This window comes from Protopterus annectens, chromosome 4.part0 (assembly GCF_019279795.1).
Source record: "Protopterus annectens isolate FY-2018-M chromosome 4.part0, PAN1.0, whole genome shotgun sequence".
In the NCBI taxonomy this organism is placed as follows: Eukaryota; Metazoa; Chordata; order Ceratodontiformes; family Protopteridae; genus Protopterus; species Protopterus annectens.
Genome location: NC_056733.1, coordinates 912,676,805 through 912,701,301, shown reverse-complemented (window position 1 = coordinate 912,701,301; position 24,497 = coordinate 912,676,805). Strand labels below are relative to the sequence as shown.

Genomic DNA, 24,497 nt, shown 5'->3' with positions numbered 1-24,497 from the left:
GTCTTGCTTTGATAAGCAAGCACTATTTCAGGTAGTCTACCATAAGCATTATGGGTAAAGGATGTGCTCGAGTTTTTTTGGAGTCTAACTGTAGAAACCACCAAGATGGGTCCGAATGATCGGAATCAAATCACACAGGTGATTAAGATGGACAACTCTGATGGAACTTTACTGTTAGGGTTGCCTGTCCCACTTTGCGAGGAACAGTCAGTCTTTGGGCAGTTGCGTCCTGCAAAAAAAATTGTGGGTGGTGTGTGTTGGGTGTGGTACTACTGCCAGGACTATGCCCACTGGTACTGTTTGAGGTGGCTTGCTTGACTGCATTCACAAGACCTCACAGATAAATGAAATTAAGTTGATTTGATTGCATTTGGCCCCTGTGATGCTGAGGTGATAAAAAAGTGTGGTTAGTGTCAAGCTGATCTGGGAAATCTCTTTTTCGGACCTTTTCCAAATTTCCACAGGATTTTCTATCTTATCAAAGTTTGACAAAATAAAATGAGCAGTGTCTGCAAAATGCAAGTAACCAGATGTTTTAAGAAGAAATGGCAGGGGTTCCAAAAGACTTTCGAACCTCCCAAAAACTGTCCAGGTCTTGACTGTTCAAGTGACCCTCTTCCACACTGGCCACTTTTTCCCCCTGAAAATCTGAATGTCCATTTTTCTCTCTGGCAACTGGTAGTTTCAGATAAATGGGTTCTGAAAATCGTTAATCAAGGTTGCAGATGTCTGTGGGAGGAATTTCCTCATTTCCAAAGGTGGTGGGGGTTATTCCTCATCCTCCAGGTCAAACTCTTGATATGTTGTCCCATCTCACCTTCGTTCTTGCTGGTTGGGTCCAGAGCTGATCCTCTGCTCTGACTTGGCAGTTTTACTATAGCTCAGGAGTTTATACTGGCTCGAGGCTAACCCCTATCCCAACAAACCTAGTGGTAGCTACACAGATCACTTTTACCTCTTGCGTTGAGATCGAAACTACTGGTTCAGTCTAACTTATACAGGCTAAGAATTGAGTGTTTTCATATTTTGCTGTCATTTCCAAGTTTTTACTAGTTTTATTATCTTGGCATCTATATTAGTCCCCGTTTAGTCTAGCAACCTTCTGATCTTCCTTTGCTGCTGTTTTTGCTTGTTCTTGGCTGTCGTTTTTTTCTTCGGCCGTGCTTTCCCCTTCAGCCCGTTTAACTTAGAGGGTTCTTTCCACTACCTGTTGGAGTAGCCATTTAAGTTAGAGGCTCTCCTATTGGAGTCACTGTTTTACTTAAAGGCTCTCCCCCTTTTATCCAAAAAGAGATCCTTGTTTGTTAGTGTTTGTAGTTGTGTGTTGCTAGCCATTACAGCCTTATTTTGTTTTTTGTGTCTTTCTAGCTATCCAGCATGTCCAGAGTCAAAACTCTCTGGCTTTAAAAAGTGCAGCTCATGTTGCCAAAAAATGTCCCTTACGAATGGGCACACGAGTTGTGTATACAGTTTAGGGACTGTTCGCCTGCAGGACTATTGCTCTATCTGTCATGCTTTCAGTTCGAGTCCTGCAGGAGAGCGAGAACTGATTTGCGTGGCCATGTGAAGAACCCTCAAGATCCTTAGTCTCTGATTCCTCAGACAGCTAAACTGTCTGAAAACCCCCCCTAAGCCATCCTCATCAGTTCAGATTTTGGCACAACCTAAGTCTACTGTATTTGGCTCTGTTGGTTCCCAGTGTTGGCTCTGACAAAGCTACGTCTCAGATGACTCCAGTATCTTCAGAGCCAGTCCGGACCCATAAAAGAACCAGGGGGTGTGCTCTGCTCCACAGTCTCCTTTGTTGCAATCCGGGGCAGGCAGTCACCAGTCCTCTTTTCACTCCTCTTGGTCCTCCAGGCTTTCAGATCCTGATGTGGAGTGTGGCCAATAGGCTCCTCCAAGTCACAGGCACTTACCGAATTGCTATAGAGTCCAGCCCATAAGGAAATGGTTCATTTGGCCCATCCAGCTTTTCTGTTGGTTCCTCCTCGGACTCTCTAGCTTGGAGTTGGACTGCATGGATGTCGTGGTGGTGAAACTGTCTGCTCCAGTTACTTCTCCTTTATTGGTTCCTACTCCCGCTCCGATCTCAATGTCTCAGTCCATCGAGGGATCTGGGTGCCAAAGCTCTCTGCTCAGAGGGGGGGGAAGTGGCATCATACCCTTGCCCGACCCGGCTCTCCCTTGTGGAGCTTCGGTGCCGGTGAGCTGGGCTCCCACATCAGCCTCAGAGCCGGAGGCTCCTTCTGCTTGGGACTGTGGCGCTTTTGAGGTGATCGTGCTGTCTCCTGAGACTGCTCCACTCTCTGCTGTATTGGCTCCTTCTCCCTCTGTGTGCCTGCCTTTGATCCCCCTTCTTCCATGCGTAGGGAACCGATGCTCCAGGATGCCCCATTGGCTGACCCCACTTCCGAAACCTCCCCCGAACATTTGGAGGAGGTCCCTCTGAAGAAAAAATTTAAGAGGAAGCATTTGGACTCCCATGTCCATCACTTCAGAGACAGAATTGGATGAATCAGAAGGGTCCCTCTCTGAGGATGTCTCCTTTTCCGGACATCTTGGAAATCCTTAGAGGGGTGGCTAGACGTCCCTAACCCCTTCTGAGGTAGTCTGTCTAGACTCATTTGGTTACTGACCCTCCACCTCTTGGGTGTCTCCGCCTTTTGACCCACTTTTGTCTGTAGTGAGTCTGAAGGCGTGGAGTGCTCCAGAGACTATGAAACCAGTTCTTGGAGACCAAATAAATTTTATAAATGCACCTGAAGACAAATCCTTCCTTTCCAAAGGGGTTTCTGTTGATGCTATGGTGGTGGCAGCAGCCACTAAGAAGGAACTTGTGGAAACAACATCTGTCCATCCACTGAACAAGGAGTCCTGTACAGTGGACAGGTATGGGAAGACGTATATTCTCTTCAGCAACCTTTTACTCTCAGGTCGCTGAATTATGTGTCACTTCACGCGACTTAAGAGGGATCTCCTAAAGGAGTTGGGAGATGCTCTGCAGGATCCTACAGCTGAGGGAGTTGCGAACAGGGCGGCTTCCCAGCTTGCAACCTGGACTTCAGTGATTAACTCCTCCATGAGGCTCATTTCTTATGCAGCAGATGGAGCAAGTTGGGCAGCAGGTACCGGAGTTGCTTTGCGGAGACTCTCCTGGATGCACCTTTGTCAGTTTGCGGAACCTTTCAAGTCCTACTTTACCAGTGCCCCTCTTGATGGCTCGTTCCTGTTTGTGCCTCAGGTAAGAGAGAGACTCACCAGGTGTGAAAAGGATGGCAAAACTCCCTCTGCCGTAGGAGTTAATTTTTCCACTCCATCTAGACCCTACCTTAAAGGTCAGAAGAGTGGGAAAATGTGGTTTTGAAAATCCCAGGGAGCTTCGCCTGATACGTGTGGAGAATTTCCCCCCAGGGGCAGAGGGGGAAACTATGGAAGACACCGGCCTTGCGGCAGGGGGGGTCCACCATAGGGCGACATACGTTCTCTGCTAGGCCCTTCTAGCACTCCTGAAGGGAGGCCTGACTGTCCACCTTTGGAGGCACTTGGGGGCAGACTATCATTGTACCCAGCAGCTTAGCAGACTATTACAAAAGATGCATGGGTACTATCAATATCCAGGGGTTACAAAATTCCCTATTCCCAGTTACCCCCCTCAAGAACAAAATGTTCTATCCCAGATGTTCCACCCAGTCTTTGGGATCAAGCGATCCTAGAAGTACAAAGATTGGTAGAAAAAAGAGCCATCTAATAAGTCCCCGCAGACCAGATCGAATCAGGAACATTAGTTCCAAAAAACAGGGGACTGGAGACGCATTTTGGATCTCATAAAGCTAAACAAATCAGTAAAAAAGCAAAGTTCCGGATGGTAACACTGCAGTCCATTCTTCCCTTTTTGGGTAAGGACAGTTGGATGTGCTACATCGATCTCCTCCAGGATGCCTGCTACCACATAAAAATGGACGGGCGATCCAGGAGATTCCTACGCTTCCGGCTGGGTGCCAGTCATCAGTTCAGAGCTCTGCCATTTGGTCTCACCACAGCCCCCAGGGTGTTCACCAAATGTATGGCAGTAGTCACAGCTCACCTGATGTCTTAGATTCCAGGCGTTTCCATATCTAGATGACTGGCTCCTCACTGCCACCACTGAGCGTCAACTAATCAAAGCATGGGACTACACAAGTCAAACCTGTTCCCAGCTAGGCATCACCATAAACTCCGAAAAGTCTGCCTTGCCCCTCTTACCTTCATAGGGGCAGACCTAGATACAAGAGCCATGATGGCAAAGCTGCCTCAAGACAGGGTGTCAACCATTCGTCAGCAAGTTTCATTCCTCGAGAAAGAGTGTTCAGGCAAGAGAGGTACTGAAGGTCTTGGGCTCAATGGCTGCAACAATTACTCTAGTACCTATGGCTCGCTTCCACGTGAGCATTCTACAGTGGCTTATTTTCTCTCAATGGTCTTTCCAGGATTTACCAATGTCACATGATCTCCATCATGGAATCCTGCAAAAAGGACTTGGTATGGTGGCTTGTGCCCCCCCCCCAGGTGACTCTGGGAAGACCCTTTCTAGACCCCCGTCCAGTAGCCACAGTGACCATTGACTCCTCCCAGATGGGGGGGGGGCATTATCTGGGACACTGTCCAAGGAATCTGGCATCCACATGAGTACCACTTGCACATCACTGTTCTAGATGAGAGCGGTGCTTCTGGCGTTGCAAGCACTTCAAGACACTCTGCCTACCGGAACTATTGTAATTCCGACTGACATTGTCAGTGGTATGGTACATCAACAGACAGGGTGGGATCAGATCTTACCCCCTTGTGTCAGGAGGCCCTTCGAGTATGGCAATGGGTGATGTCTTCCCAACGTTTTCTCATTATGATGCACATTCCCGGGAAATCACACATGATAGTAGACAGGCTCAGCAGTGCTATCCTCATGCCTCACGAGTGGTCCCTGAAACAAGAAGTTGCGGACTTGATTTTTCGCAAATGGGGCCAGCCATGCGATCTTTTTACCACTTCCCTGAACAACTGCAGCAGCTACTTTGCCTTAGTTCCCCCACCGGGACAGTCATCCGGGGATGCACTTGTTCACGATTGGCCTCAGGGGTAACTTTCTGCCTTTCTGCCTTTTTCTCTGATTCCAAAGGTACTTCAGGAAGCAAAGTCGCTGGGTTGCAAACTCTTCCTCATTGCTCCTTACTGACTTTGTCAGATATGCTTAGTTTCTCCACCATCATCTACAAGTGGAGCCTTGGATACTGGACCCAATTCTGGACCTCTTGATGCATCAGTTGGGTGTGCTCCATCCCTCCCTCCAAACTGTCAAGCTGACTGCTTGGTTTCTCCACTTCCAGTCTTAGCCAGACTCCCCAACATTTCTCCGGCAGTACAGCACATCCTGGTGTCTCCTCACAAGCCCATTACCAGACAGATTTACACTAGCAAATGGAAGAGGTTCTTTTATTGGGCGAAGAATAATAATGATCCCTTCACTGCTCCTGTTCTCATTATTCTTTATTTCCTGGCCGAAACGTTCGAACGAGGGGCAACTGCAGCTACCATTATGGTCCAACTGGCTGCCATCTCCAATTTATGTGGGAGAATTGGGCTCTAACATCATGTCCCATAAGCTGTGCACAGCATTCTTACGAGGTATAACCCTTTCACTGCTCCCGGTAAGAGACCCCCCCGGACTTCAACTTTGTTTTAGCCTGTCTGGTTCTTCCACCCTTTGAACCAGCAGCATCTTGTCCCCTGAAATTTCTGTCTTGGAGAACCCTTTTCTTGGTTGCCATCACCTCAGCTAAACAGGTTTCTGAATTACACTATCTATTCGCCTGCCGTATCATCTTTCACAAAGATAGTGGCTCTCAGAACCAATCTCCCTTTGCCAAAGGTGTTCAGGGTACAATTTAAATCAGTCCATTGAGCTTCCTGTATTCTTCCCCAGTTATGGCAACAAGGCAGAGTATAGACTCCAATTGGATGTTCATAGACCATTACGCTTTTATTTACACAGGTCCAAAGACTTTAGAAAATCAGATCAATTGTTTGTATCCTTTGCTGACAAACCTGGTTCTCCAGTTTCAAAAGTGACCTTATCAAAGTGGCTAGCTATACTTACGTTTTGCATAAAAAAAAAAAAAAAAGCTTCCAGGGAAAGCCAGAGGGCACTCAACCAGGGCCTTAGCTACATCTGTTGCTTTCCAAGCCAAATTGCCTTTAGATTCAGTTTGTGCAGCAGTAACTTGGGTAAATCCTCATACCTTTATCACTCATTACAAAGTGGATGTGGTCTCCTGGAACATGGGCATCCTTTGGTTCCACAGTCCTGAAGAGTTTGTTCCAGTGAGCCACCCAACAACCAGGTGCTGGGGACGTGGTCCCAACCAGCAAGAATAAAAGGTGAAATGGGACAACATAAAGAAGTTGTGTACCTACCATAACGTTCCATGTTTGTTCTCACCTTCCTTGTGTTCCCCTTCCTGGAGGATCGAGAGGAATTCCTTCATTGGTTACACTGGCTGAGTTTCCTGTTGACATACTGGGTTGGTTGACCATGCCTTGTTTTTCCTTTTTCCTTCCTAACCTTTGAATGCATAAGAGCTTAATAAAATTTGCATTTTACTAAGATTGTCTAGTGTGGGATATCACAAATGAGATCTGGGTAGCTACTGCTAGGCATGTTAGGATAGGGGTTAGCCTCGAGCCAGTATAAGCTCTCGAGCTGTAGTAAAACTGCAGAGTCAGAGCCGAGGATTGGCTCCAGACCTAATCAGCAAGAAAGAAGGCGAGATGAAGGACAACAAACATGGAACACGGTAGGTACGCAACTTTTTTTTCCCCAACAGTTCATCACTTGGTGCCTCAAGGAGTTATACCAGTTCCTCCTTTCCAGGTAGGGAAGGGTTTTTAATTCAAGGATGTTTGTAGTGCCAGCAAAAGAAAATGTTTGGAGACCAGTTCTAGATCATTTTTTCCTAAATTAATTTATGATGGTGCCCCAATACAAAATGTCACCTCACAACCTGTCACCTCTTCTACCGCTTTCAAGTTTCCTGGTAACACTAAACTTAAAGGATGCTTATCAAATCCCTATTCAGATTTGAGACCTTTCTTAAGGTTTTGTGTTTGGATCGGTCAGTTCTCTGCCTTACCCTTTGGACTATCCACTGCACCAAGACTGTTAATTGTATAGCTCCAGTTATAGCTCATCATAGGCTACAGGATATCCACATTTTTTTTATTTAGATGACTTGCTTATCTCTGCATTCTCTTTCAAAATGTTCTCTTTCTCAGATCTCTTACACAACCTGGGATTCCAAGAGAACATTCAAGAGTCTTTCTTTCATGCAGGATTGTGTTCATGGTATGTCAAACTTCAGTTCAGAGTATTTATTCTACAGGAAAACATAGATGTCCATCTGCATCTATTTGTAAGGTGTTCAACTCAGACTTCAGTCACTGTGAAGATTTTGGGTGTCATGGCATCTGTGATTCTTGTTAATAGCCCTGGCAAGACTCCACATGAGAAACAGTGTCTGAAATCTCTCTGGTCCCAGCACCAACACACTACTTTTTTCAAATCCCAGTGCTGGATTTTGTCAGAAGAGAATTCGTTTGGTGGAGACAGATGTTCTTAAATCCAGGTCCCAGTGTCCTCCCTCTCTGCTCCAAAGCAGCCAGTAACTACAGATTTGTCAGACTTCTTGGAGTAGTTTCAGGATGGGTAAAAGTGGAGGGGCTGTGGGAAATCAGACTGACAAGCACATAAATATCAAGGAGATGCTTGCCCTGAACAAGGCACTCAACTCTTTGAACCATCTTTGGTCCTTGGAGCCTCTTCAAATGGTGACAATGCCACAGTCATATGGTACATCAGCAAGCAGGGGGGGGGGGGGGCAGGTTGTACCCTCTTTGCACATAGCCATGTTGGTTTGGGATATAGCTTCACAGCAAGTTTCATTCTACGGGCATCCTGCATTCCATCAATGAAATTGTGTGGCAGACGAGCTGAGCAAGACCAGCATGCAGACCCATGGAAACTAAAAAAAATGGATACATCTATGTGGAAGTTACGTATACCTTTTTCCTCCTGTCTGAACAATCAATTGGCAGGATTCTAATCCAGGGCTCCAAGAAGGCCTGGAAGACTGATGCCTTTTTATTTTCCTTGGACAGAAATGTTTGTGCATGCTTTTCACCCTTTACGCTAAATTCTGGGTACTTTTGAAGATTCAGGAGGAATCCCCCAACTCCCCTTCTGGAGTAGACAGCCGTGGTTCTCCCTTTTGGAAGTGGCCAGGGGTAATTACCTTGAACTTCTTCAGACTGAATCTACTCGCACAAGAACAGATGTTTTAATACACCCCCAAATCAGCCAACTTCAGGTGACTGCCTGGATGATGTCTTTAATTCCTTTTAGGCACCTGTTTACTGAGGACTTGAGGCAGTAAAACCTGCTACTAGAAAATTGTATATTAGCAAATGGAAACTGTTTTCTAGTTGGTGCCAACAACATAACCAGCACCCATTCAGGGCTGGTTTTGCAATGTTTGAGTTACTATTTTCTGGCCTTTTTTATTCCTCTGTCAAGGTTCATTTATCTGCCCCTTCAGCATGTGTTCCAGTGGAATCTCTTCTTTCAATGCAGTTTCATGTCAAAATGGTTTTAAAAGGAGTTTTGCATAAGAGGCCTTGCAGGAAAACTAGTAGTCCCTCCTTTATCTTAATTTGTGTTGGAGAAGCTAACACTTACTCCACTTGAGCCAGCTAACTTGGCTAATGTGAGGTTCTTAACATGGAAAACAGTTTTACTGATTTCTGTGATCTCTGCAAGGTGGTTGTCTCAGTTGCAAGCTCTTATGGCGAGTCAACCCAATCTCATTTTGCGTAGGCACAGGCTTTCTTTGAGAGCTAATCCCTTTATGCCTATAGTGGTGTCTAAGTGTAGTTTAACCAGCTGTCAATCTCCCCACATTTCTTTCCTGAACCTGAAAATGAGGGGGAGAGGATGCACACAGCCAACTCTGGTACTGTCTTGATATAACTAAATCTTACAGATCTTTGGATTGGTTGTTCATTTCTTGTGAAGGTAAGAAGGGACAGTCTGTGCCATAACACTGTATTCAGTGGTAATTATAGGCCTTCAAGAGAAATCAGTCAGACCTCTGCACGTACGGCTACTGCACGGCTCAGGAACATCAGAGGAATACAAAAACATGGTAGAGCCAGCAAACGGTGGACAGAAATCCGTTTATTGATGGAGGATGGTGAAAAATGGGTTTCGGCCGTTTAGCCTTCCTCAGTGTCTGTATTTGTTACAGAATGCCACAATATAAATATATAATGGTGTAGCGCCACCTAAAGACCATACACAAAATGACATCACATATATTCATTTAAACTAGGGGGGGAAAAGTGCACCCAATTTTATAATCCATTTCTTTTCCATTTTATTTAATATTGCATGCCAACCTGATTTGTTGCGTGTATTCCGTTGTATGATGTCAATCACAGTAAATCTGAACTTAGCCCGGGTATGTTTTATTGTATGTTTATAAAGTGCATTGGTTGGTTTACCAGTCCTAATGTCACGGAGATGTTCTGAAATCCTGAATTTTACACAGCAGGAAGTTTGTCCCACATAAAAGGCTGAACAGTTGCAGGATGCCAAATAGATCACCCAATCTGATTGACAATTTGCAAAGAATTTGATCGAAAAAACTTCAGTGATGTTCTTCGTGTTTCACTGTTGCAGTCCTAACTGTAGGGTGCTCCTGCCGGCAGGCAGCCCGAGGTCGGCCAGAATCCCAAAGTCAGTCTGGGCGTCAGTATAGTATGCTAGTACCCTGACGTCAGTACGCTTGGGTACATAGCCCTCAGCCGACGCCATCTTCTCCAGTCTTTCTTGCCATGCGGTGGAAAGCAGCTCGCAAGTCGGTTGGCGATTTTCGAACAGCGTGGTTGTTGTCGGTCCGAAGTTCTTACTTCTCTTCTCAAAGCTAAGTACCCGTGGGGAATCTTTTTCTTGTTCCTCCGATGTCAGAAAAGTTAATAATTGTATAGCGTGTGGAAACAAATACCTCATAAAGATTTCCACTCTTACTGTCTACCTTGCTTAGGCCCTGACCACGACGTTTCTTGTTGTCGGTTCTGTGCCAGGTTCAACTCTCGTACTATCAAGCGCAGGTACGATTGAGCTTTAAATTATTTTGGCAGACGCTTCAATTATAGAATGTCGTCTGACACTACCGGAGTTCAAAAGAAGCACAAAGACAAAGACAGGCCTCCGAGGTCCAAACAGGACTCGCAGCTGGAGCCAGCGCCTGGTTCGGCTGTCGCCAGTGAGGCGCTTTTGCAGCCCCTGTCGCCGCCTTCTGAACCGATGGCCGAACGGACTCCCATGGGGAGCCATCAAGGCCCACTATTTTAACTGCTGCAGGACCTTCGGACGTCACTCCTTCAGATGGGTCCGGAACCGCTGTGCAGGTACCGGCTTCTGAGGGGTTTTCAGGCCTACTCACATCACTATTTCAAAGACAAAGACTCCTGTTAAGTCTAAAGTTCCAGCTCAAGCTGCTTCTGAATCCACTCCCAGGACACAAAAGCAATTATTGAGGATGGCTGAAGATGTGCTTACAATGATTAGGGGTTCTCACCCCCCTCCTGAGAAAAGGCCTCGACAGGATGTTACTCTGGATTCCTCTGATCAGGCTTCTGTATCTTCTGTTTCTTCCTCAGATCAGGACTATTCCTTTCCTCCTTATGAGGATTCGGATGCTGAGGACTCTTACCCTCTGCCTCCGCCTGAGGATTTTTCTTTGGGGAAACCTTGCATGAGATGAGGGAACATTTTCATTGGGAAGGACAGGAGTATTCTGCTTCCAAGAAGAGGCTTAGAGAATTTCTTCTTCTTCTTCCTCAACATAGGCCTTTAGCTATCCCTCCTGTTTTGGACATTGTAGATGCTTTTTCTGAGGCTAATTTGAATCCTGATTCCATGCCTCCTGCTCCTTCTAAGCCTGATAGATTTTATAGGGTTCCTGACTCTCATTTATTTTATTTAAAACCCTTCTGGATCCTGAAACTATTTCTCAGGGCTCTAAGGCTGCTAAGGTTGCTACTTCTAAAAATCCTATTCCCTCTGAGAAGGATTCTCGTGCTTTAGACAGGTGGGGAAAAAAGGTATATACTTCTGCTACCCTGTCTGTAAGGGCTTTAAATTGCCAGTTTCATATGTTTAAATATCAGCAATTTCTTTTGTCTGTTTTAAAGCAAAAGCTTGCTTCCTTCCTGCTTGTGCAGAGGATAAGGAACTTCAGGATGTTTTGCATGCTACTGAACAAGTGAACAAGCATAGCTTACATTGTGGTTTTGATGCTTTGGATGCTTCTTGCAGGGCTGCAGCCTCTGGTACTGTTATTAGGAGACATGCCTGGCTTCGTGAACAAAGTTTACCTGAACAGGTTAAGGCTAAGTTATTAGATGCCCCTGTTCAACATGATGTTCTTTTTGGATCCAAGGCTGAGGAAGTTATTAAAATGATGGAAGAAAAGGCAAAGTCTATGCAGACTGTAAAAGATTTCTTGCAAGTTCAGCCTCCTAGATTTTCCAGGAATTGGTCCTCTAAAAATTGGTCCTTTCCCACGCCTGACAGGCCTCAAAGGGAAGATATAGGCGCCCAGAGGTCGTGGTCAAGGCCAGGCCTCTTACAGATCTAGACAATGGACTGCTTCTTCACCTAGAAGGGGAGAAGACAGATCCCAATCTCAAAGAAAGCAAACTCAATGACTCTCTCGGTTGGGCTTCAGGACCCCTTCACCTGGATGCCCCTCTCGGAGGAAAACTGTCTCTTTTTTACAGAAATTGGACTCGTATTACCCAGGACAGATGGGTATTGGACGTGATTTTAAAAGGTTACAAGCTCCACTTTCACACTTTGCCAAGGGCTCACGGTTGGCCAGATCTGCCAAAACATCAATGGTCAGAGGCCTTAAATTAAGTGGATGCTCTTCTGGCCATGAGAGCCATAGAGCCTGTTCCACTCTCGGAGATGGGAAAAGGTTTTTATTCAAGACTGTTTCTGGTTCCCAGAAAACAAAATTCATGGAGACCTATTCTGGACCTTTCTGTGCTAAACACCTTTTTGGAAATTCCAAAGTTCAAGATGCTTACTCTGCAGCAGCTAATTCCAATGCTCTCTCAGGACGCCTGGATGGTGACATTGGACTTAAAGGAAGCCTATTTACATATTCCCATCAGGCAAGAACGCAGGAAATTCCTCAGGTTCAAGGCAGATTCGAGGCACTTTCAATTCTCTGTTCTGCCCTTTGGTTTATCTACTGCGCCCAGAGTCTTCACCAAGTGCCTGGCACCAGTAGTGGCTTACTGCAGACTTCAGGGGATCCAGATTTACCCCTATTTGGACGACTGCCTTATTCAGGCAGACAGCAAAGATCTTCTGCTTCAACATCTGGACTTTGTTCAACGTCTTCTCCTCCTACTGGGATTCTCAGTGAACATAAAAAAGTCACATCTGATCCCTTCTCAACAAATGGTATTCTTGGGAGCCCTCTTAAATACAACCTTACAAAGGGCCTTCCTCACTCCAGAAAAACAAACTCAGCTGGCTTCTACTTTCAACACCTTAGCAACTCTATCTCAGCTCACTGCAAGGAAATTCCTGCAGGCTCTGGGCTACATGGCTTCCTGCATTCTGTTGATTCCAAACGCAAGGCTTCACATGAGAAAGCTTCAATGGTATCTGAAAAGTGTATGGTCACAGCATTACCACGTTCTGGATATTCTGATTCCTCTAATCCCCTGCCTTCAGAGGGAGTTCCTCTGGTGGTCCAGGGCATGCACTTTAAACGAAGGAAAACCTTTTCGTCTTCCTCAACCTACTCAAATCCTAACCACGGACGCCTCGGATTATGCTTGGGGAGCACACTTTCTAGACAATTGCCAGCAGGTAACCTGGACAAACGTCCATCTTCACTGGCACATCAATCTGAAGGAGATGTTGGCAGTTCAAAATGCCCTTCTAGCCTTCAAGAACCTTTTGCAACCAGGGCCTCTGCTAATTCGCACAGACAACACCACGGTCATGTGGTACATCAACAAGCAGGGGTTCTCATTCTTACCCCCTTTGCAGACTAGCTATGGCTTTATGGGACACAGCTCTAAATTTGAATTTACACCTCCAGGCTCAATTCATTCCAGGGAAACAGAATCTCTTGGCAGACAGCCTGAGCAGAAACATTTCAGATCCTCACGAATGGATGCTAGACACCAACTTATTCAACAGGATTACTGCAGTTTGGGGATGTCCCCAGATAGATCTGTTTGCATCCCATCTCAATCATCAGCTGCCTCGCTTTTGCACCAGGACCTTCCACAAGACAGCTTGGAGAGTGGATGCCCTGTCCTTCAGCTGGAGAAGCCTTTCAGCATATGCCTTCCCTCCTCTTCCTCTACTGCCTCTGGTATTACTGAAGATAAAACAGGACAAGCCCAAGTTCCTCATCTTGATTGCTCCAAATTGGCCTCGACAGTTTTGGTATCCAACTTTAAAGCTCCTGTTCTTGGGGCCTCCTTGGATTCTTCCACTGAACCCTTCGCTTTTGTCCCAGCATCAGGGTCAGTTACTACATTCCAACCTCAAGACCCTTTGCCTGGCAGCTTGGCTCTTCAAAGAAATTTGATTTCCTCTAGTCTTGGATGTTCTTTTGGAAGCTAGATGGCCTAGCACTAGGAAATCCTATGCCTCTAAATGGAAGAGGTTTTGTATTTGGATGCAGGACCGAGGCTCGGATCCTCAGGTACCTGATCTCTCTTCTATTTTGCTTTACCTTTCAGAACTTTTGTCTAAAGGACTTTCCTTTTCTTCCATTAAGATTCATGCTTCTGCTATCTCTGCGCATTTCAGTTCTGATCCTCCTGTTTTTTCTCATCCTTTGGTGAAGCAGTTCTTGAGAGGGGCTAAAAATTTACGGCCTCCCAGGACCCCTCCTGTCCCTGCCTGGGATCTTAATTATGTTTTAGAAAAACTTACTTTGCCTCCTTTTGAGCCTGCTGCATCTTCAGATATTAAGTTTTTATCTTGGAAGACTGTTCTTTTGTTAGCTTTGACCTCTGCCAGAAGGGTCTCAGAGTTGCAAGCTCTCATGGCTGTGGAACCATACCTTATTTTCCATCAGGACAGAGTATCCTTGAGGACCAATCCTACTTTCATGCCTAAGGTGATTTCGAAAGTGGCTTTAAATCAGACAATTCACCTTCCTACTTTCTTTCCAAATCCTCAAAATAAAGGAGAAAGGATTTTGCATTCATTAGATGTGCACAGACAGTTACGATTTTACCTGGACAAGACTAAAGAGTTCAGAAAGTCTAATCAATTGTTTCTTTTGCCTCCAGTTCTCTTGGAAAACCTATTTCTAAACAAACTATTTCCAAATGGATTGCTTATGGAATCAGATTTTGCTACACTCATCATGGGAAACCATTTCCAGGCATCTTTAGAAGTCATTCTACTAGAGCAGCTGCCACTTCTACAGCTTTCCTCAGAGGAGTCCCTACCAAGGATATCTTGGAAGCAGCCACTTGGAGTTCTGTGCATACTTTTTCCAAGCACTACAATCTCCCCCTATTTTCTAAGTCCAGGGCAGGCTTTGCCTCTGCTGTCTTGCAGGGTATTCTTGCCTCCCCTTCTTCTATCTAAAGCCTCCTCCCCTTTTACACTGCTTTGGGATTCCACCCTACAGTTATGACTGCAACAGTGAAACACTAAGAACATAGTACAGTTGTGTACACCTACCGTAAATGTAGATGTTCGAGTGTCTTCACTGTTGCAGTCGGGGTTTCCCTCCCTCCTATCCCCTCTGTTTTCTCTCTTTTCCTGTTTTGTGGTGTATTTGTGTTTCCTTGTTGGATTCCTTTTTGATTTGTTGGGGACTTCTGACATCTGGGGCAAGAAAGGCTGGAGAAGATGGCGTCGGCTGAGGGCTATGTACCAAAGCGTACTGACGTCAGGGTACTAGCTTATACGGCCGACGCCGGACCCAGACTTTGGGATTCTGGCCGACCTCGGGCTGCCTGCTGGCAGGAGCACCCTACAGTTATGACTGCAACAGTGAAGACACTCTAACATCTACATTTATGGTAGGTGTACACAACTGTACTTTCCTGCTTGTGAATTCCTTGGTTTTACATGTTATTGCAGTGTGCGCAATGACCACATGGGAAGCATCCCAATAATGGGCCCCTTTCTAAAGTAATTTCTTTAGACAAATTCTCATTTCTTTTGATATGTTTGTAATGATTAAAAAAAGGATCACATGTTCCGACCCAGTCTGTAAGAAAAGTTACATTTGTCATCCAGTATGGCCCTAAGTTTATTATCTGCTGACAGTATGTTCCAATGCATCTGCACACAGTTGATGAGAGTATCTGTATTTCTCCCATATGTGGTGACCAATCTAATTTGGAAATTGGACTTCTGTTTGCTCTCCCTATATTGTAACAAGTTCTCCCTATTTGTGTTGGTAGTAAATAGTCTCCCCTGAGCAATGTCACCTTTTTGGTACCCACTGTTCTGAAACCTTATAGATAGGTCTGACACATAGATGGAAAATGTCTTTTCCTCTGAACAAATCCTCCTAAGGTGGAGAAATTGTGAGTTTGGAATGTTTCTGCAAATATGGGGGGTGGGGGTGAAAGCTGGAGGCATGGAGCAAGGAGTTGTATTGGGGGTATTTACGATAGATTTCTGTTAGTGTATGATCTGCATTCCTTGTTACCAAGACATCCAAAAAGGTAATCTGATTAGTATCATAAGTTATCATGAATTCAGTACCCCATTTGTTTTCATTTCTATACGTAACAAACTCCTGAGATGTACAATGTCTCATCTCCATACCATCCAGCAATCATCCAAGTACCTCCTCCATATATCCATCTCATCCATGTAGATGTGTGCTCTATCCTAGATTATTTGGTCTTCAACATAGGCCATAAAAAGGTCTGCATATAGTGGCAAATGAAGCCCTCATGGCAGTGCCTTTGGTCTGTAGATAACACTCATTCCCATAGATATCACATTCTTGGTTAGCACATGCTCCGCCAAGCAAAGTAACAGTGTATTAAAGCCTGGGGGATATAATTCTGACTTTGTCAACCAATATTCCAATGCATCTAGGCCTGCCCAATGGGGGATGTTGGTATATAATGCAGAAACATCCAAAGTGCACAAATACCACCCTTCAAGCTGCATGTCTGCTATAATACGGAGGAATTCAGTCATATCTTGTATTCTTGCTCTTGCACATTGGAGCAAAGGCCTGAGGTGTAATGTAAGGAATTGAGATAATGGTTCAGTAATGGAATCTCTTCCCGAGACAACTGGTTGACCCGGTGGATGTATTAGATCCTTGTGAATCTTAGGGAGGAAGTAAATATATTGTTTACAAGGATCGGTTACTGTGAGATGATATTGAATATTTTGTGTTATAATACCTTCCTCCCTAGCTAGTTGTAAGAATTCATCTATTTTCTTTTTAAATCCTAGTGTAGGATCGATCACCATATGTGTATAGTGTCTATTATCTGATAACTGTCGCATAGCTTCAAAATTATATGACTACCAATCCTGTACTACTAATGGCACCCCCTTTATCTGCTGATATTACTAATTTCTTGTTATTAGCCATTTCAACAATAGTGTCCATCTCCTACCTGGACACACTATTCTGTTTGACCTGGGTATCCTTGAAATTGAAGTGTAAATCTTTGGGAGTAGAATTATAGAACATGGATACATTTGGATGCATTGGTGGAATTAATGTTGATTTGTGATATCTGAATCTGGCATCATTACCTGAATTATCTTCTGTTTGAAAGAATAATTTCAAGTTAAGTAATCTACAAAACTCAGAAATATCGTTGGCAAATGAATCTTCAGAGATAAAGAAACCAGGAATGAAATGAAGTCCGTAAGAATTTGGATCTGTGTTGTGGACAAGAGTGGTAGATGAAGTGTTTAACACATTATTTCTGTACATTAAGTTTCAGTAGATCTACCATGTTTTCCACCCCCGTGTTTCCTCCCACCCAGTTTGTACCTTTGTCTAAAGGGATCAAAGAATTTCTCCTTTTAGAGACTGGCGAGTCTGCGGAGTGTTGTATAGTGGACTCTAAGGTGGTGGAGGAATCCTCACCTGATTCATCGCAACTTGATGTATTCGATTTTTTCAAGATTGATCTGGGTCTTTTCCTTTTATTGACCTTCCTTTGGGAAGACTCAAACCTGACCTGTTACTTGAAAAGGGGTGCCCCCTTCATAATCACTTGTATCCCGGTGAAATTTACCCATTTTCTTATCCTTCAGTGTCTGTTCAAGGCTAAGAAGGTCCTGTCCCAATTTCTGAAGGTTGTTAGTATAACCCTCCTGACCTTCAAATTTACTGATATTACACATCAGTAATTTCCAATATGTTTGTCTTTGGTCCTCTTATGATATGCCGCCAAAATTTTAACAAATTCCATTGACTATTTATGTTGAGCCTCGGCCCATTGTTCCAATAAAATGGAATCTGCTTAGGAGACAAGTGGTTGTGTCCTTACCCTCGGTCCCCTGGGTGATATATCTTTGGCTAGGCATGCTTTAAAAACTTTAGCATGCCACACATTAGCCCTTAGTGTCCTCATGCTTTTATTCAATTTATGGAATGAAGTTTCACAACTATTAGTTGCAGAAGCTTCCTTGTTATTACCTTCCCCCCAAATTAGTGAGGCCAAAGGCTGCTAAATCATCCCTATCAGCTAAAAGGCCCCTCAGTAGATCTGTAAGATCCATTTTTGTGTTGGTAGCAAATCGTCTACCCTGGGGGATACCTAATAATATAAATCAGGGGTACCTGATAATATAAAGCAATACTGAAAGTCTTCCTTTTATATGAACTAAATGTCTTCCATATAGTATGATGATCCTAAATCCCTTCAGGGTAAAATGGTGTATTTTTAAGACTATCCTGGATCAAAATGGCACTTACTCTAGAAGATTGATGAATAAATCAGGTTAGATAATCTGTTTATAAATATCCCTGATATTTACACTAAGGGACACTTAGTATACCAAGTAGTACACTAAGTGCCCTAGTTACTTTGCCCTAATCCCACAGGAGGTGTCTTGTCCTCTTTGCCCCATTTTGGCCCTAACAGGTGTTTTTCTTCCTCTGGCAACCTGTGAGAAACACTCGGGGAGTGTGTTGGATCTTAGTCCAAATATCTCGCGCAGTCCGGTTTTTCACCCAAACATTCAAGTCCTCTGGATGTCTGCTTGGTTTCTTCATTTGCAATAATGGCTAGAAAGTCCTGGCTCTCCTCCCAGGTAATTGACATTCTCACTTCACAAAGACCTAACCGAGAGATTTACAGAAGCAATTGGAAAAGATTTACAATTGGGCCTTCTAGTAGAAATTAGAACCATTTTTTGGCTCCTCTTTCAGCTATTCTAGATTTCCTGGTGTCATCTTTTCCTGATCGGGCCAGCTACTGTACTGTTAAAGTTCAGCTATCAAGCATGTCAAAGTTTTCTTGTTGGAGAAACTGTCTTCTGTCACTTCTCTAGATATCCAAGGCATTGCTTAGGAGTAGCTTCCTTCGAAGATCTCCTTTTGGGGACCCTGCTCACTGTTTGGTGTCACTGATTTCTTATTAACTTTGATTATGCCTCCTTTTGAACCTGCAGCTGGGGGACCATATATTTTTAGATGAAAACTGTTTCTGGTGGCAGTTACTACAGCTCGGGAGTATCAGAATTGCACGCCCTTTGTTGCTCTCTTATCTGTTCTTTTCATAAGGATATTGTGACACTGTAGACCAATCAGTCATTGCATAGTTGGCTATTGAAACTCAGTCTTCCATTTTTTTTTTAATTTTACCAACAAAGCAGAGTACATTCTGTATTTTTGGATGTGCTCAGCCAGTTATCTTCATGCTAAGAATTTTAGGAAGAATGGTCAACTGTCTTCCTTTTCCACATCAAACTTGGGACAATGAATTTCTAAGTGGTTGACTATTTCATATGTATACAGAGAAGGTGCTGACATTATCTAAAGCTGTCATGGCTCACTGTACTAGAACTGTGGCTACGCTACTGCCTTTTTCTCAAGAGTCTCCCTTGATGGTATTTGTGCTGCCACTTGGTCCAACATCCATGCCTTCAGTTCTCATTGTAAATTAGACATGCACACCAGAGAGAGGGCTGTTTTTGGCATAGCTGTCCTCTGGAATATCCTTCCATGAGACACCCAAGAGTTTTCAGTAGATGGGGAGCTCTTGTCTCGGCTATTGAGGAATGGACGGAAGAAACCTCAGATTTGAAAGTTATGTTCGTAACATATGTGGTGTCTGATTCTGCCTTTCCTCAGCTTCTTTTGTCAGTCTTCATTATTTCTTGCCCCTAGGTATGAGAGCTCTGATGTTTTTAACCTGGCTTTGTTTGCATGCTGTTTAACCTCCAGAGCAGATGAGTTAATGCACTAAACCTTTTGCTTTTTTCCCTTGAGTGGTGTCCTTTGTCTTTGATAGTTTGGGCAAACTCTTATCTGAGGTAACTGCATGGGTAGTAGGAGATTTGTGTATGGGGAGGAGTCTGAGCTTTGGATTCAAAGGCTTGTAGCTGAAGTCCGATCCCAATAGGCAACCATTGAGGAAGGATGGAAACTGACATTGGTCTGTTGTAATGGTAAATACCCCTCTGGCCATACTAGCGTCCAGACCAAAAAGGGGGGGGGGGTTGGGTATCTGAGGCCGAAAACAGAACACAGATGCAGAGGTACAGTTAGTACATAAATATATCTGATGTTTTTTTTTTTCTTTTCCTCAACTGGTGCTGTGACTGTCGGTGTGTTTTGTTTGTGGTTACTTGTCCTTGAAATTCTGCATGCTGTTTTTTGTGGTTTTCAAAGAATTCACACTTGTTTAGATGTGCTAGTGATGCATGTAATTCCTTAAAAATTGCAGGAGTCGTCCGTTTTGGGCACATAGCGGGTGCTGTGAAGAGCACTTTGTTGGCCAACATCAGAGATGAAACAATACTAAGTTCATAAACTTTAATCATACTTAGACTTGGGAATGGGTCATGGTATTGGAAACCAAAAGACTGAACTTGTAATATGTTTAGTTACAGAGCTTTGGCTTTTAAGTAAGAGCTGGATTTTTATTTGCTTTTTTTATGTATGTGATGTTGCTTTCACCACCCACATGCTATTGACCATTAAGATGTGATTGGTCAGGGGTCTTAGTTTCCCATCCCCACTAATAGTTTTCTGGCTTTTAGTTTGGTAGTTGTGCACTGTACTGCTGTAATGGTGCCTTTTTTGCTGTTGTAACAGTATGCATCATGAAAGCTTTTATTTTATTGTTTTTATTTTAAAATGTGTTTACTGGGAAAGTCCGACTGGGACAGAGCCCATTTGGGCCAGTGAGAAATGCTGCAAATGCATGTCTTTGGAATGTGGGAGGAAGAAGCACCAGGAGGAACCCCACACGAATGCAGGCAGGACATGCAGGCTGTGCACAGAAGGTACTCCAGAATTGAACTGGCGAACCTCTTGCTGTGAGGTGACTGCTGTCATTCCTAGTTCTCGCGTGCCTGCCATTGGCTTCCGCTGATTTTTTTTTTTCCTACACCAAAAAAATAAATAAATAAATGAATAATGCACTAATTTGGCTGCAAGTTATTGGGGTACCCTGAAGTGTGAAAATCTGCTGTCAAGGTCTGGGTGTGGCTTGTTTCAGGTCCATCTCTCTCTCCCCATGGTAGCCTTCAAGTCATGCTTGTGTACAAACTGACAATTTCTTTAGTGACTGTTGGCACCACTTGTATTCTTTACCCATTACAAACTAGATTGATTCTTTTTGAAGTAGTGCAAGTGGCCCTTAATCCAAACATTCGGACAGTTCAATTGTTTTGGTAGGTAAGATGGACACTGTTGGGGAAGGTTTTGTATTTCTAAGCAATGCTGTTGAGTTTCTCAGTTAACTTTTTTCCTCCCTAGATGGTAAAAATGGAAATGGATCAAAAGTGCGCTTCAATAGGAAACGAGAACCAAGTCAGCCAAAGTACGAGAGCAGTTCTGGCCAAGCACGGCGTTCCAACCCACCACGCAACAGAGGCTTCAATAAGGTACCCCCTCAGCGTGGGGGCAACAGACCCTTCTACATTTCTGGTAATTGTGGAAGACGTGAAGAGGTGAGTGCAACAAGATACATTAGTGTTTTTCAAATGCCACACAGCTTTTGTAATAGGGTGTCTCCTTTTTGACCATCTTCTTTTTTAAGAAGTAAGATCTGATGTCAGTCTTCACATAAGCCTCGGAACTGACTCTGGCGTTTTCAACTCGCGCCTCCCAAACTCTCGAGCTAGGCTGTACCCATAATGCTCATCAATAATTTACCTCCAATCTTGTTTGCTGCTTTGTGGTGTCAGACACATCCGACCTATCTCTCTAGCTTTGACATTATTATACTTTGAAGTTTTTTCTATTTTGTATTTTCCACATGTTTTCTATTTATTTCTACCCGATGTTCTTCGTGTTTCACTGTTGCAGTAATTACATTTAGGTAATCCTGCTGGCAGGTTGCCCTCAGTCGGCTTGAATTCCATTGGGTCCTGCGTCGGTTGCTGTCGCCTCTTCCCTGACATCGGGTCATCAGGGGTATAAAAGATGCAGCGGACGCCATTTTCTTCAGTCTTTCTTGCCGCGCGGTGCCTGAAGCAGAAGCAATTTGCAAGTGCCGGTCGGCCGACTCCTGAGGCTTTCATGTTAGAGTTTCAGATCCGAAGTCTTCATTAAAGCTAAGTATCCCGTTGGGGAAACTTTTTTTTTTTTTCTTGCTCCTGACCGATGTCAGAAAAAGTTAATTGTATTTCTTGTGGAAAGCAAATACCTCATAAGGACTTTCATTCTTACAGTATTCCTTGCTTTGGCCCTGACCACGACGTTTCAAGTTGTCGGTTTTGTGCTAGATTTAACCACCGCACTATTAAGCGTCGGTATCATTTTGCATTAAACTATTTTGGGCGCAGATTTAATTATAAAATGTCTGATAGCCATCAGACTACCGGTGTTCACAAAAAATGCAAAGAAAAGGTTAGACAACAGAGGCCCAAAACCGAAGCTTCTCCTGAGCCAGTCGCCGGTTCTCAGTGAGGTGCTTTCGCAGCCCCTGACACCCGCTGCTTTAGAGTCGCAGGCCGCTACAGTCTCCCACGTGGAGTCTGCTATGCCGCTGGAAACTCAAAGATATTGCAGCCTTGGACACTTCCATCAGATGGATCCGGAGCCGCTGAGCAGGCACTGGCTTCTGAGGGTGTATTCAGACCTAAACATTTATACATTAAACCGACTAAGGCTTCAAAGGCAAAGACTAAAGCACCTTTAAAGACAAAGAAACTCAAGAGCCACATGGATAGGCCTCCATGCCCAAAACACAGATGCTCAAAATGGCCGAAGACTTAACTTTATCAGGGGTTCCCATCCCCCCTTGATAAGAGGCCTAGGCAAGAAGACAGACTATGAATCTTCGGATCAGCTTTCTATTTCTTCTGATTCCTCTTCTGATCGGGAATATTCACTTCCCCCTAAGCGGATTCTGATGCTGAAGAATCTGTTACTTCAGCTTCTCCTCCTGAAGACTATTCTTTTTGGGAAGCCTTACATACCATGAGGGAGCATTTCCACTGGGAGAGCCAAGATTTTTCAGAATCTAAAAATAGGCTCAGGGACGACTTTTTACTACCTCTGCACAGGCCTCTAGCCATTCCACTTGTGTTGGACATTGTAGATAGTCTTTTCAGAGTCTAGTCTGACCCCTGACTCCTTAACTCCAGCTCCTGTTAAGCCTGACAGATATTACAGGGTGCCTGACTCTCATAAATTCCTTTTCAAAAACCCTACAGCAGACCCAGAGACTATTTCACAGGGTCTAAAAGGGGTTAAGGCTTCCGCTGCAAAAAACCCTACCCCCTCTGACAGATTCTAGGGCACAGGATAGATGGGAGAAAAGGGTTTACACTGCTACCTTGGCTATAAGGGCCTTAAACTGTCAGTTTCATATGCTCCAATATCCGCAACATGTCATGACATTGCTTAAACAAAAAATTTGTTAAACTCTGTGCAGAAAACAAGGAAATGCAGGATTTATTGCATGCAGCTGAACAAGTTGGAAAGCATACTTTGCAATGTGGCTTTGATTCTCTGGAGGCTTCCTGCAGGGCCGCAGTTACGGGTTCTATAATTGGGAGGCATGCTTTGTTAAAGGAACAAAGTCTGCCTGACAATGTCAAAAGTAAAATTATTAGATGCACCTTTACAGCATGATACTTTGTTTGGTGTAAAGGCAGAAGAGGTGTTAAAGAAAATGGAGGACAAAGCTAAATCTATGCAAACTGCCAAAGAATGTTTACAAGTACAACCACCTAGGTTTAGTTAGACACTGGCCTACAAAGAATTGGTCCTTTCCAGTGTCAGACCTCAAAGGGGCAGATCCAGACGCCGTAGAGGCAGATCCCAGGCGCAAAGGTCATACAGGTCAAAGCAATAGGGTGCTTCTACCGACAAAAGTGGAGAAGACAAATCACAACTATACAGGAAACAGTCCCAATGACTTCCCCCTGCCTGCACCAAGCACTTATCTCCTGGCATCACCCTTGGGGGGGAAAAATAGCACTATTTTCTCAAAATTGGCACATTATAACCCAGGACAAGTGGGTTCTAAACAGTGTCACAAGGCTACAAGTTTCACTTCCATACCCTGCCAAAGGCAAACTGTTTGCCAGAACTGCCAAAAAGTCAATGGGCAGAGGCACAAAAACAAGTCTCATCCCCTCATGGACATGCGGGCTATTCAACAAGTACCAGAGCAAGAGCAGGGACAAGGATTTTACTCAAGACCGTTCTTGGTACCCAGAAAGGACAAAGCTTCGAGACCAATACTGGACCCATCTATTATAAACACATTCCTGAATGTATCAAAATTCAAAATGTTGACCTTGCAGCAGCTTCTGCCCATGCTGGGCAACAAGGCTTGGCTCGTGACTTTAGACCTAAGAGGCATACCCGCATGGCCCAATCAGGCTATCGTGCAGAAGATACCTCAGATTCAAGGCTGGCTCAATGCATTACCAATTCTCTGCACTTCCCTTTGGCTTATCTACTGCGCCCAGGGTCTTTACAAAGTGCCTGGCACCAGTAATTGTTTTCTGCAGACAGAGGAATCCAAATATATCCTTACTTGGACTGCCTCATTCAAGCAGAACAAGGACATTCTACTACAGCATCTGGTGTTTGTGAAAAGACTTAACATGCCTAGGGTACACAGCGAAAATAAATCAAAACTAGTACCCTCTCAAGAGATATTTCTGGATGCAAGCTTAAATAAAACTGCCCAGATGGCTTATCTCACGCCAGACAAAGGCAACT

General features: G+C 44.3%; 1 protein-coding gene across 1 annotated transcript in view; it reads left to right on the top strand.

Annotated features, from left to right (window-relative positions):
* RNF10 (ring finger protein 10) overlaps positions 1-24,497 on the top strand; it is a 2,146,785-nt gene that overhangs the window by 158,538 nt on the left and 1,963,750 nt on the right. The window contains exon 2 of the mRNA XM_044069816.1: positions 21,072-21,265. Coding sequence (XP_043925751.1) covers positions 21,072-21,265 — 194 coding nt within the window. The remainder of the gene's footprint in view (positions 1-21,071; positions 21,266-24,497) is intronic.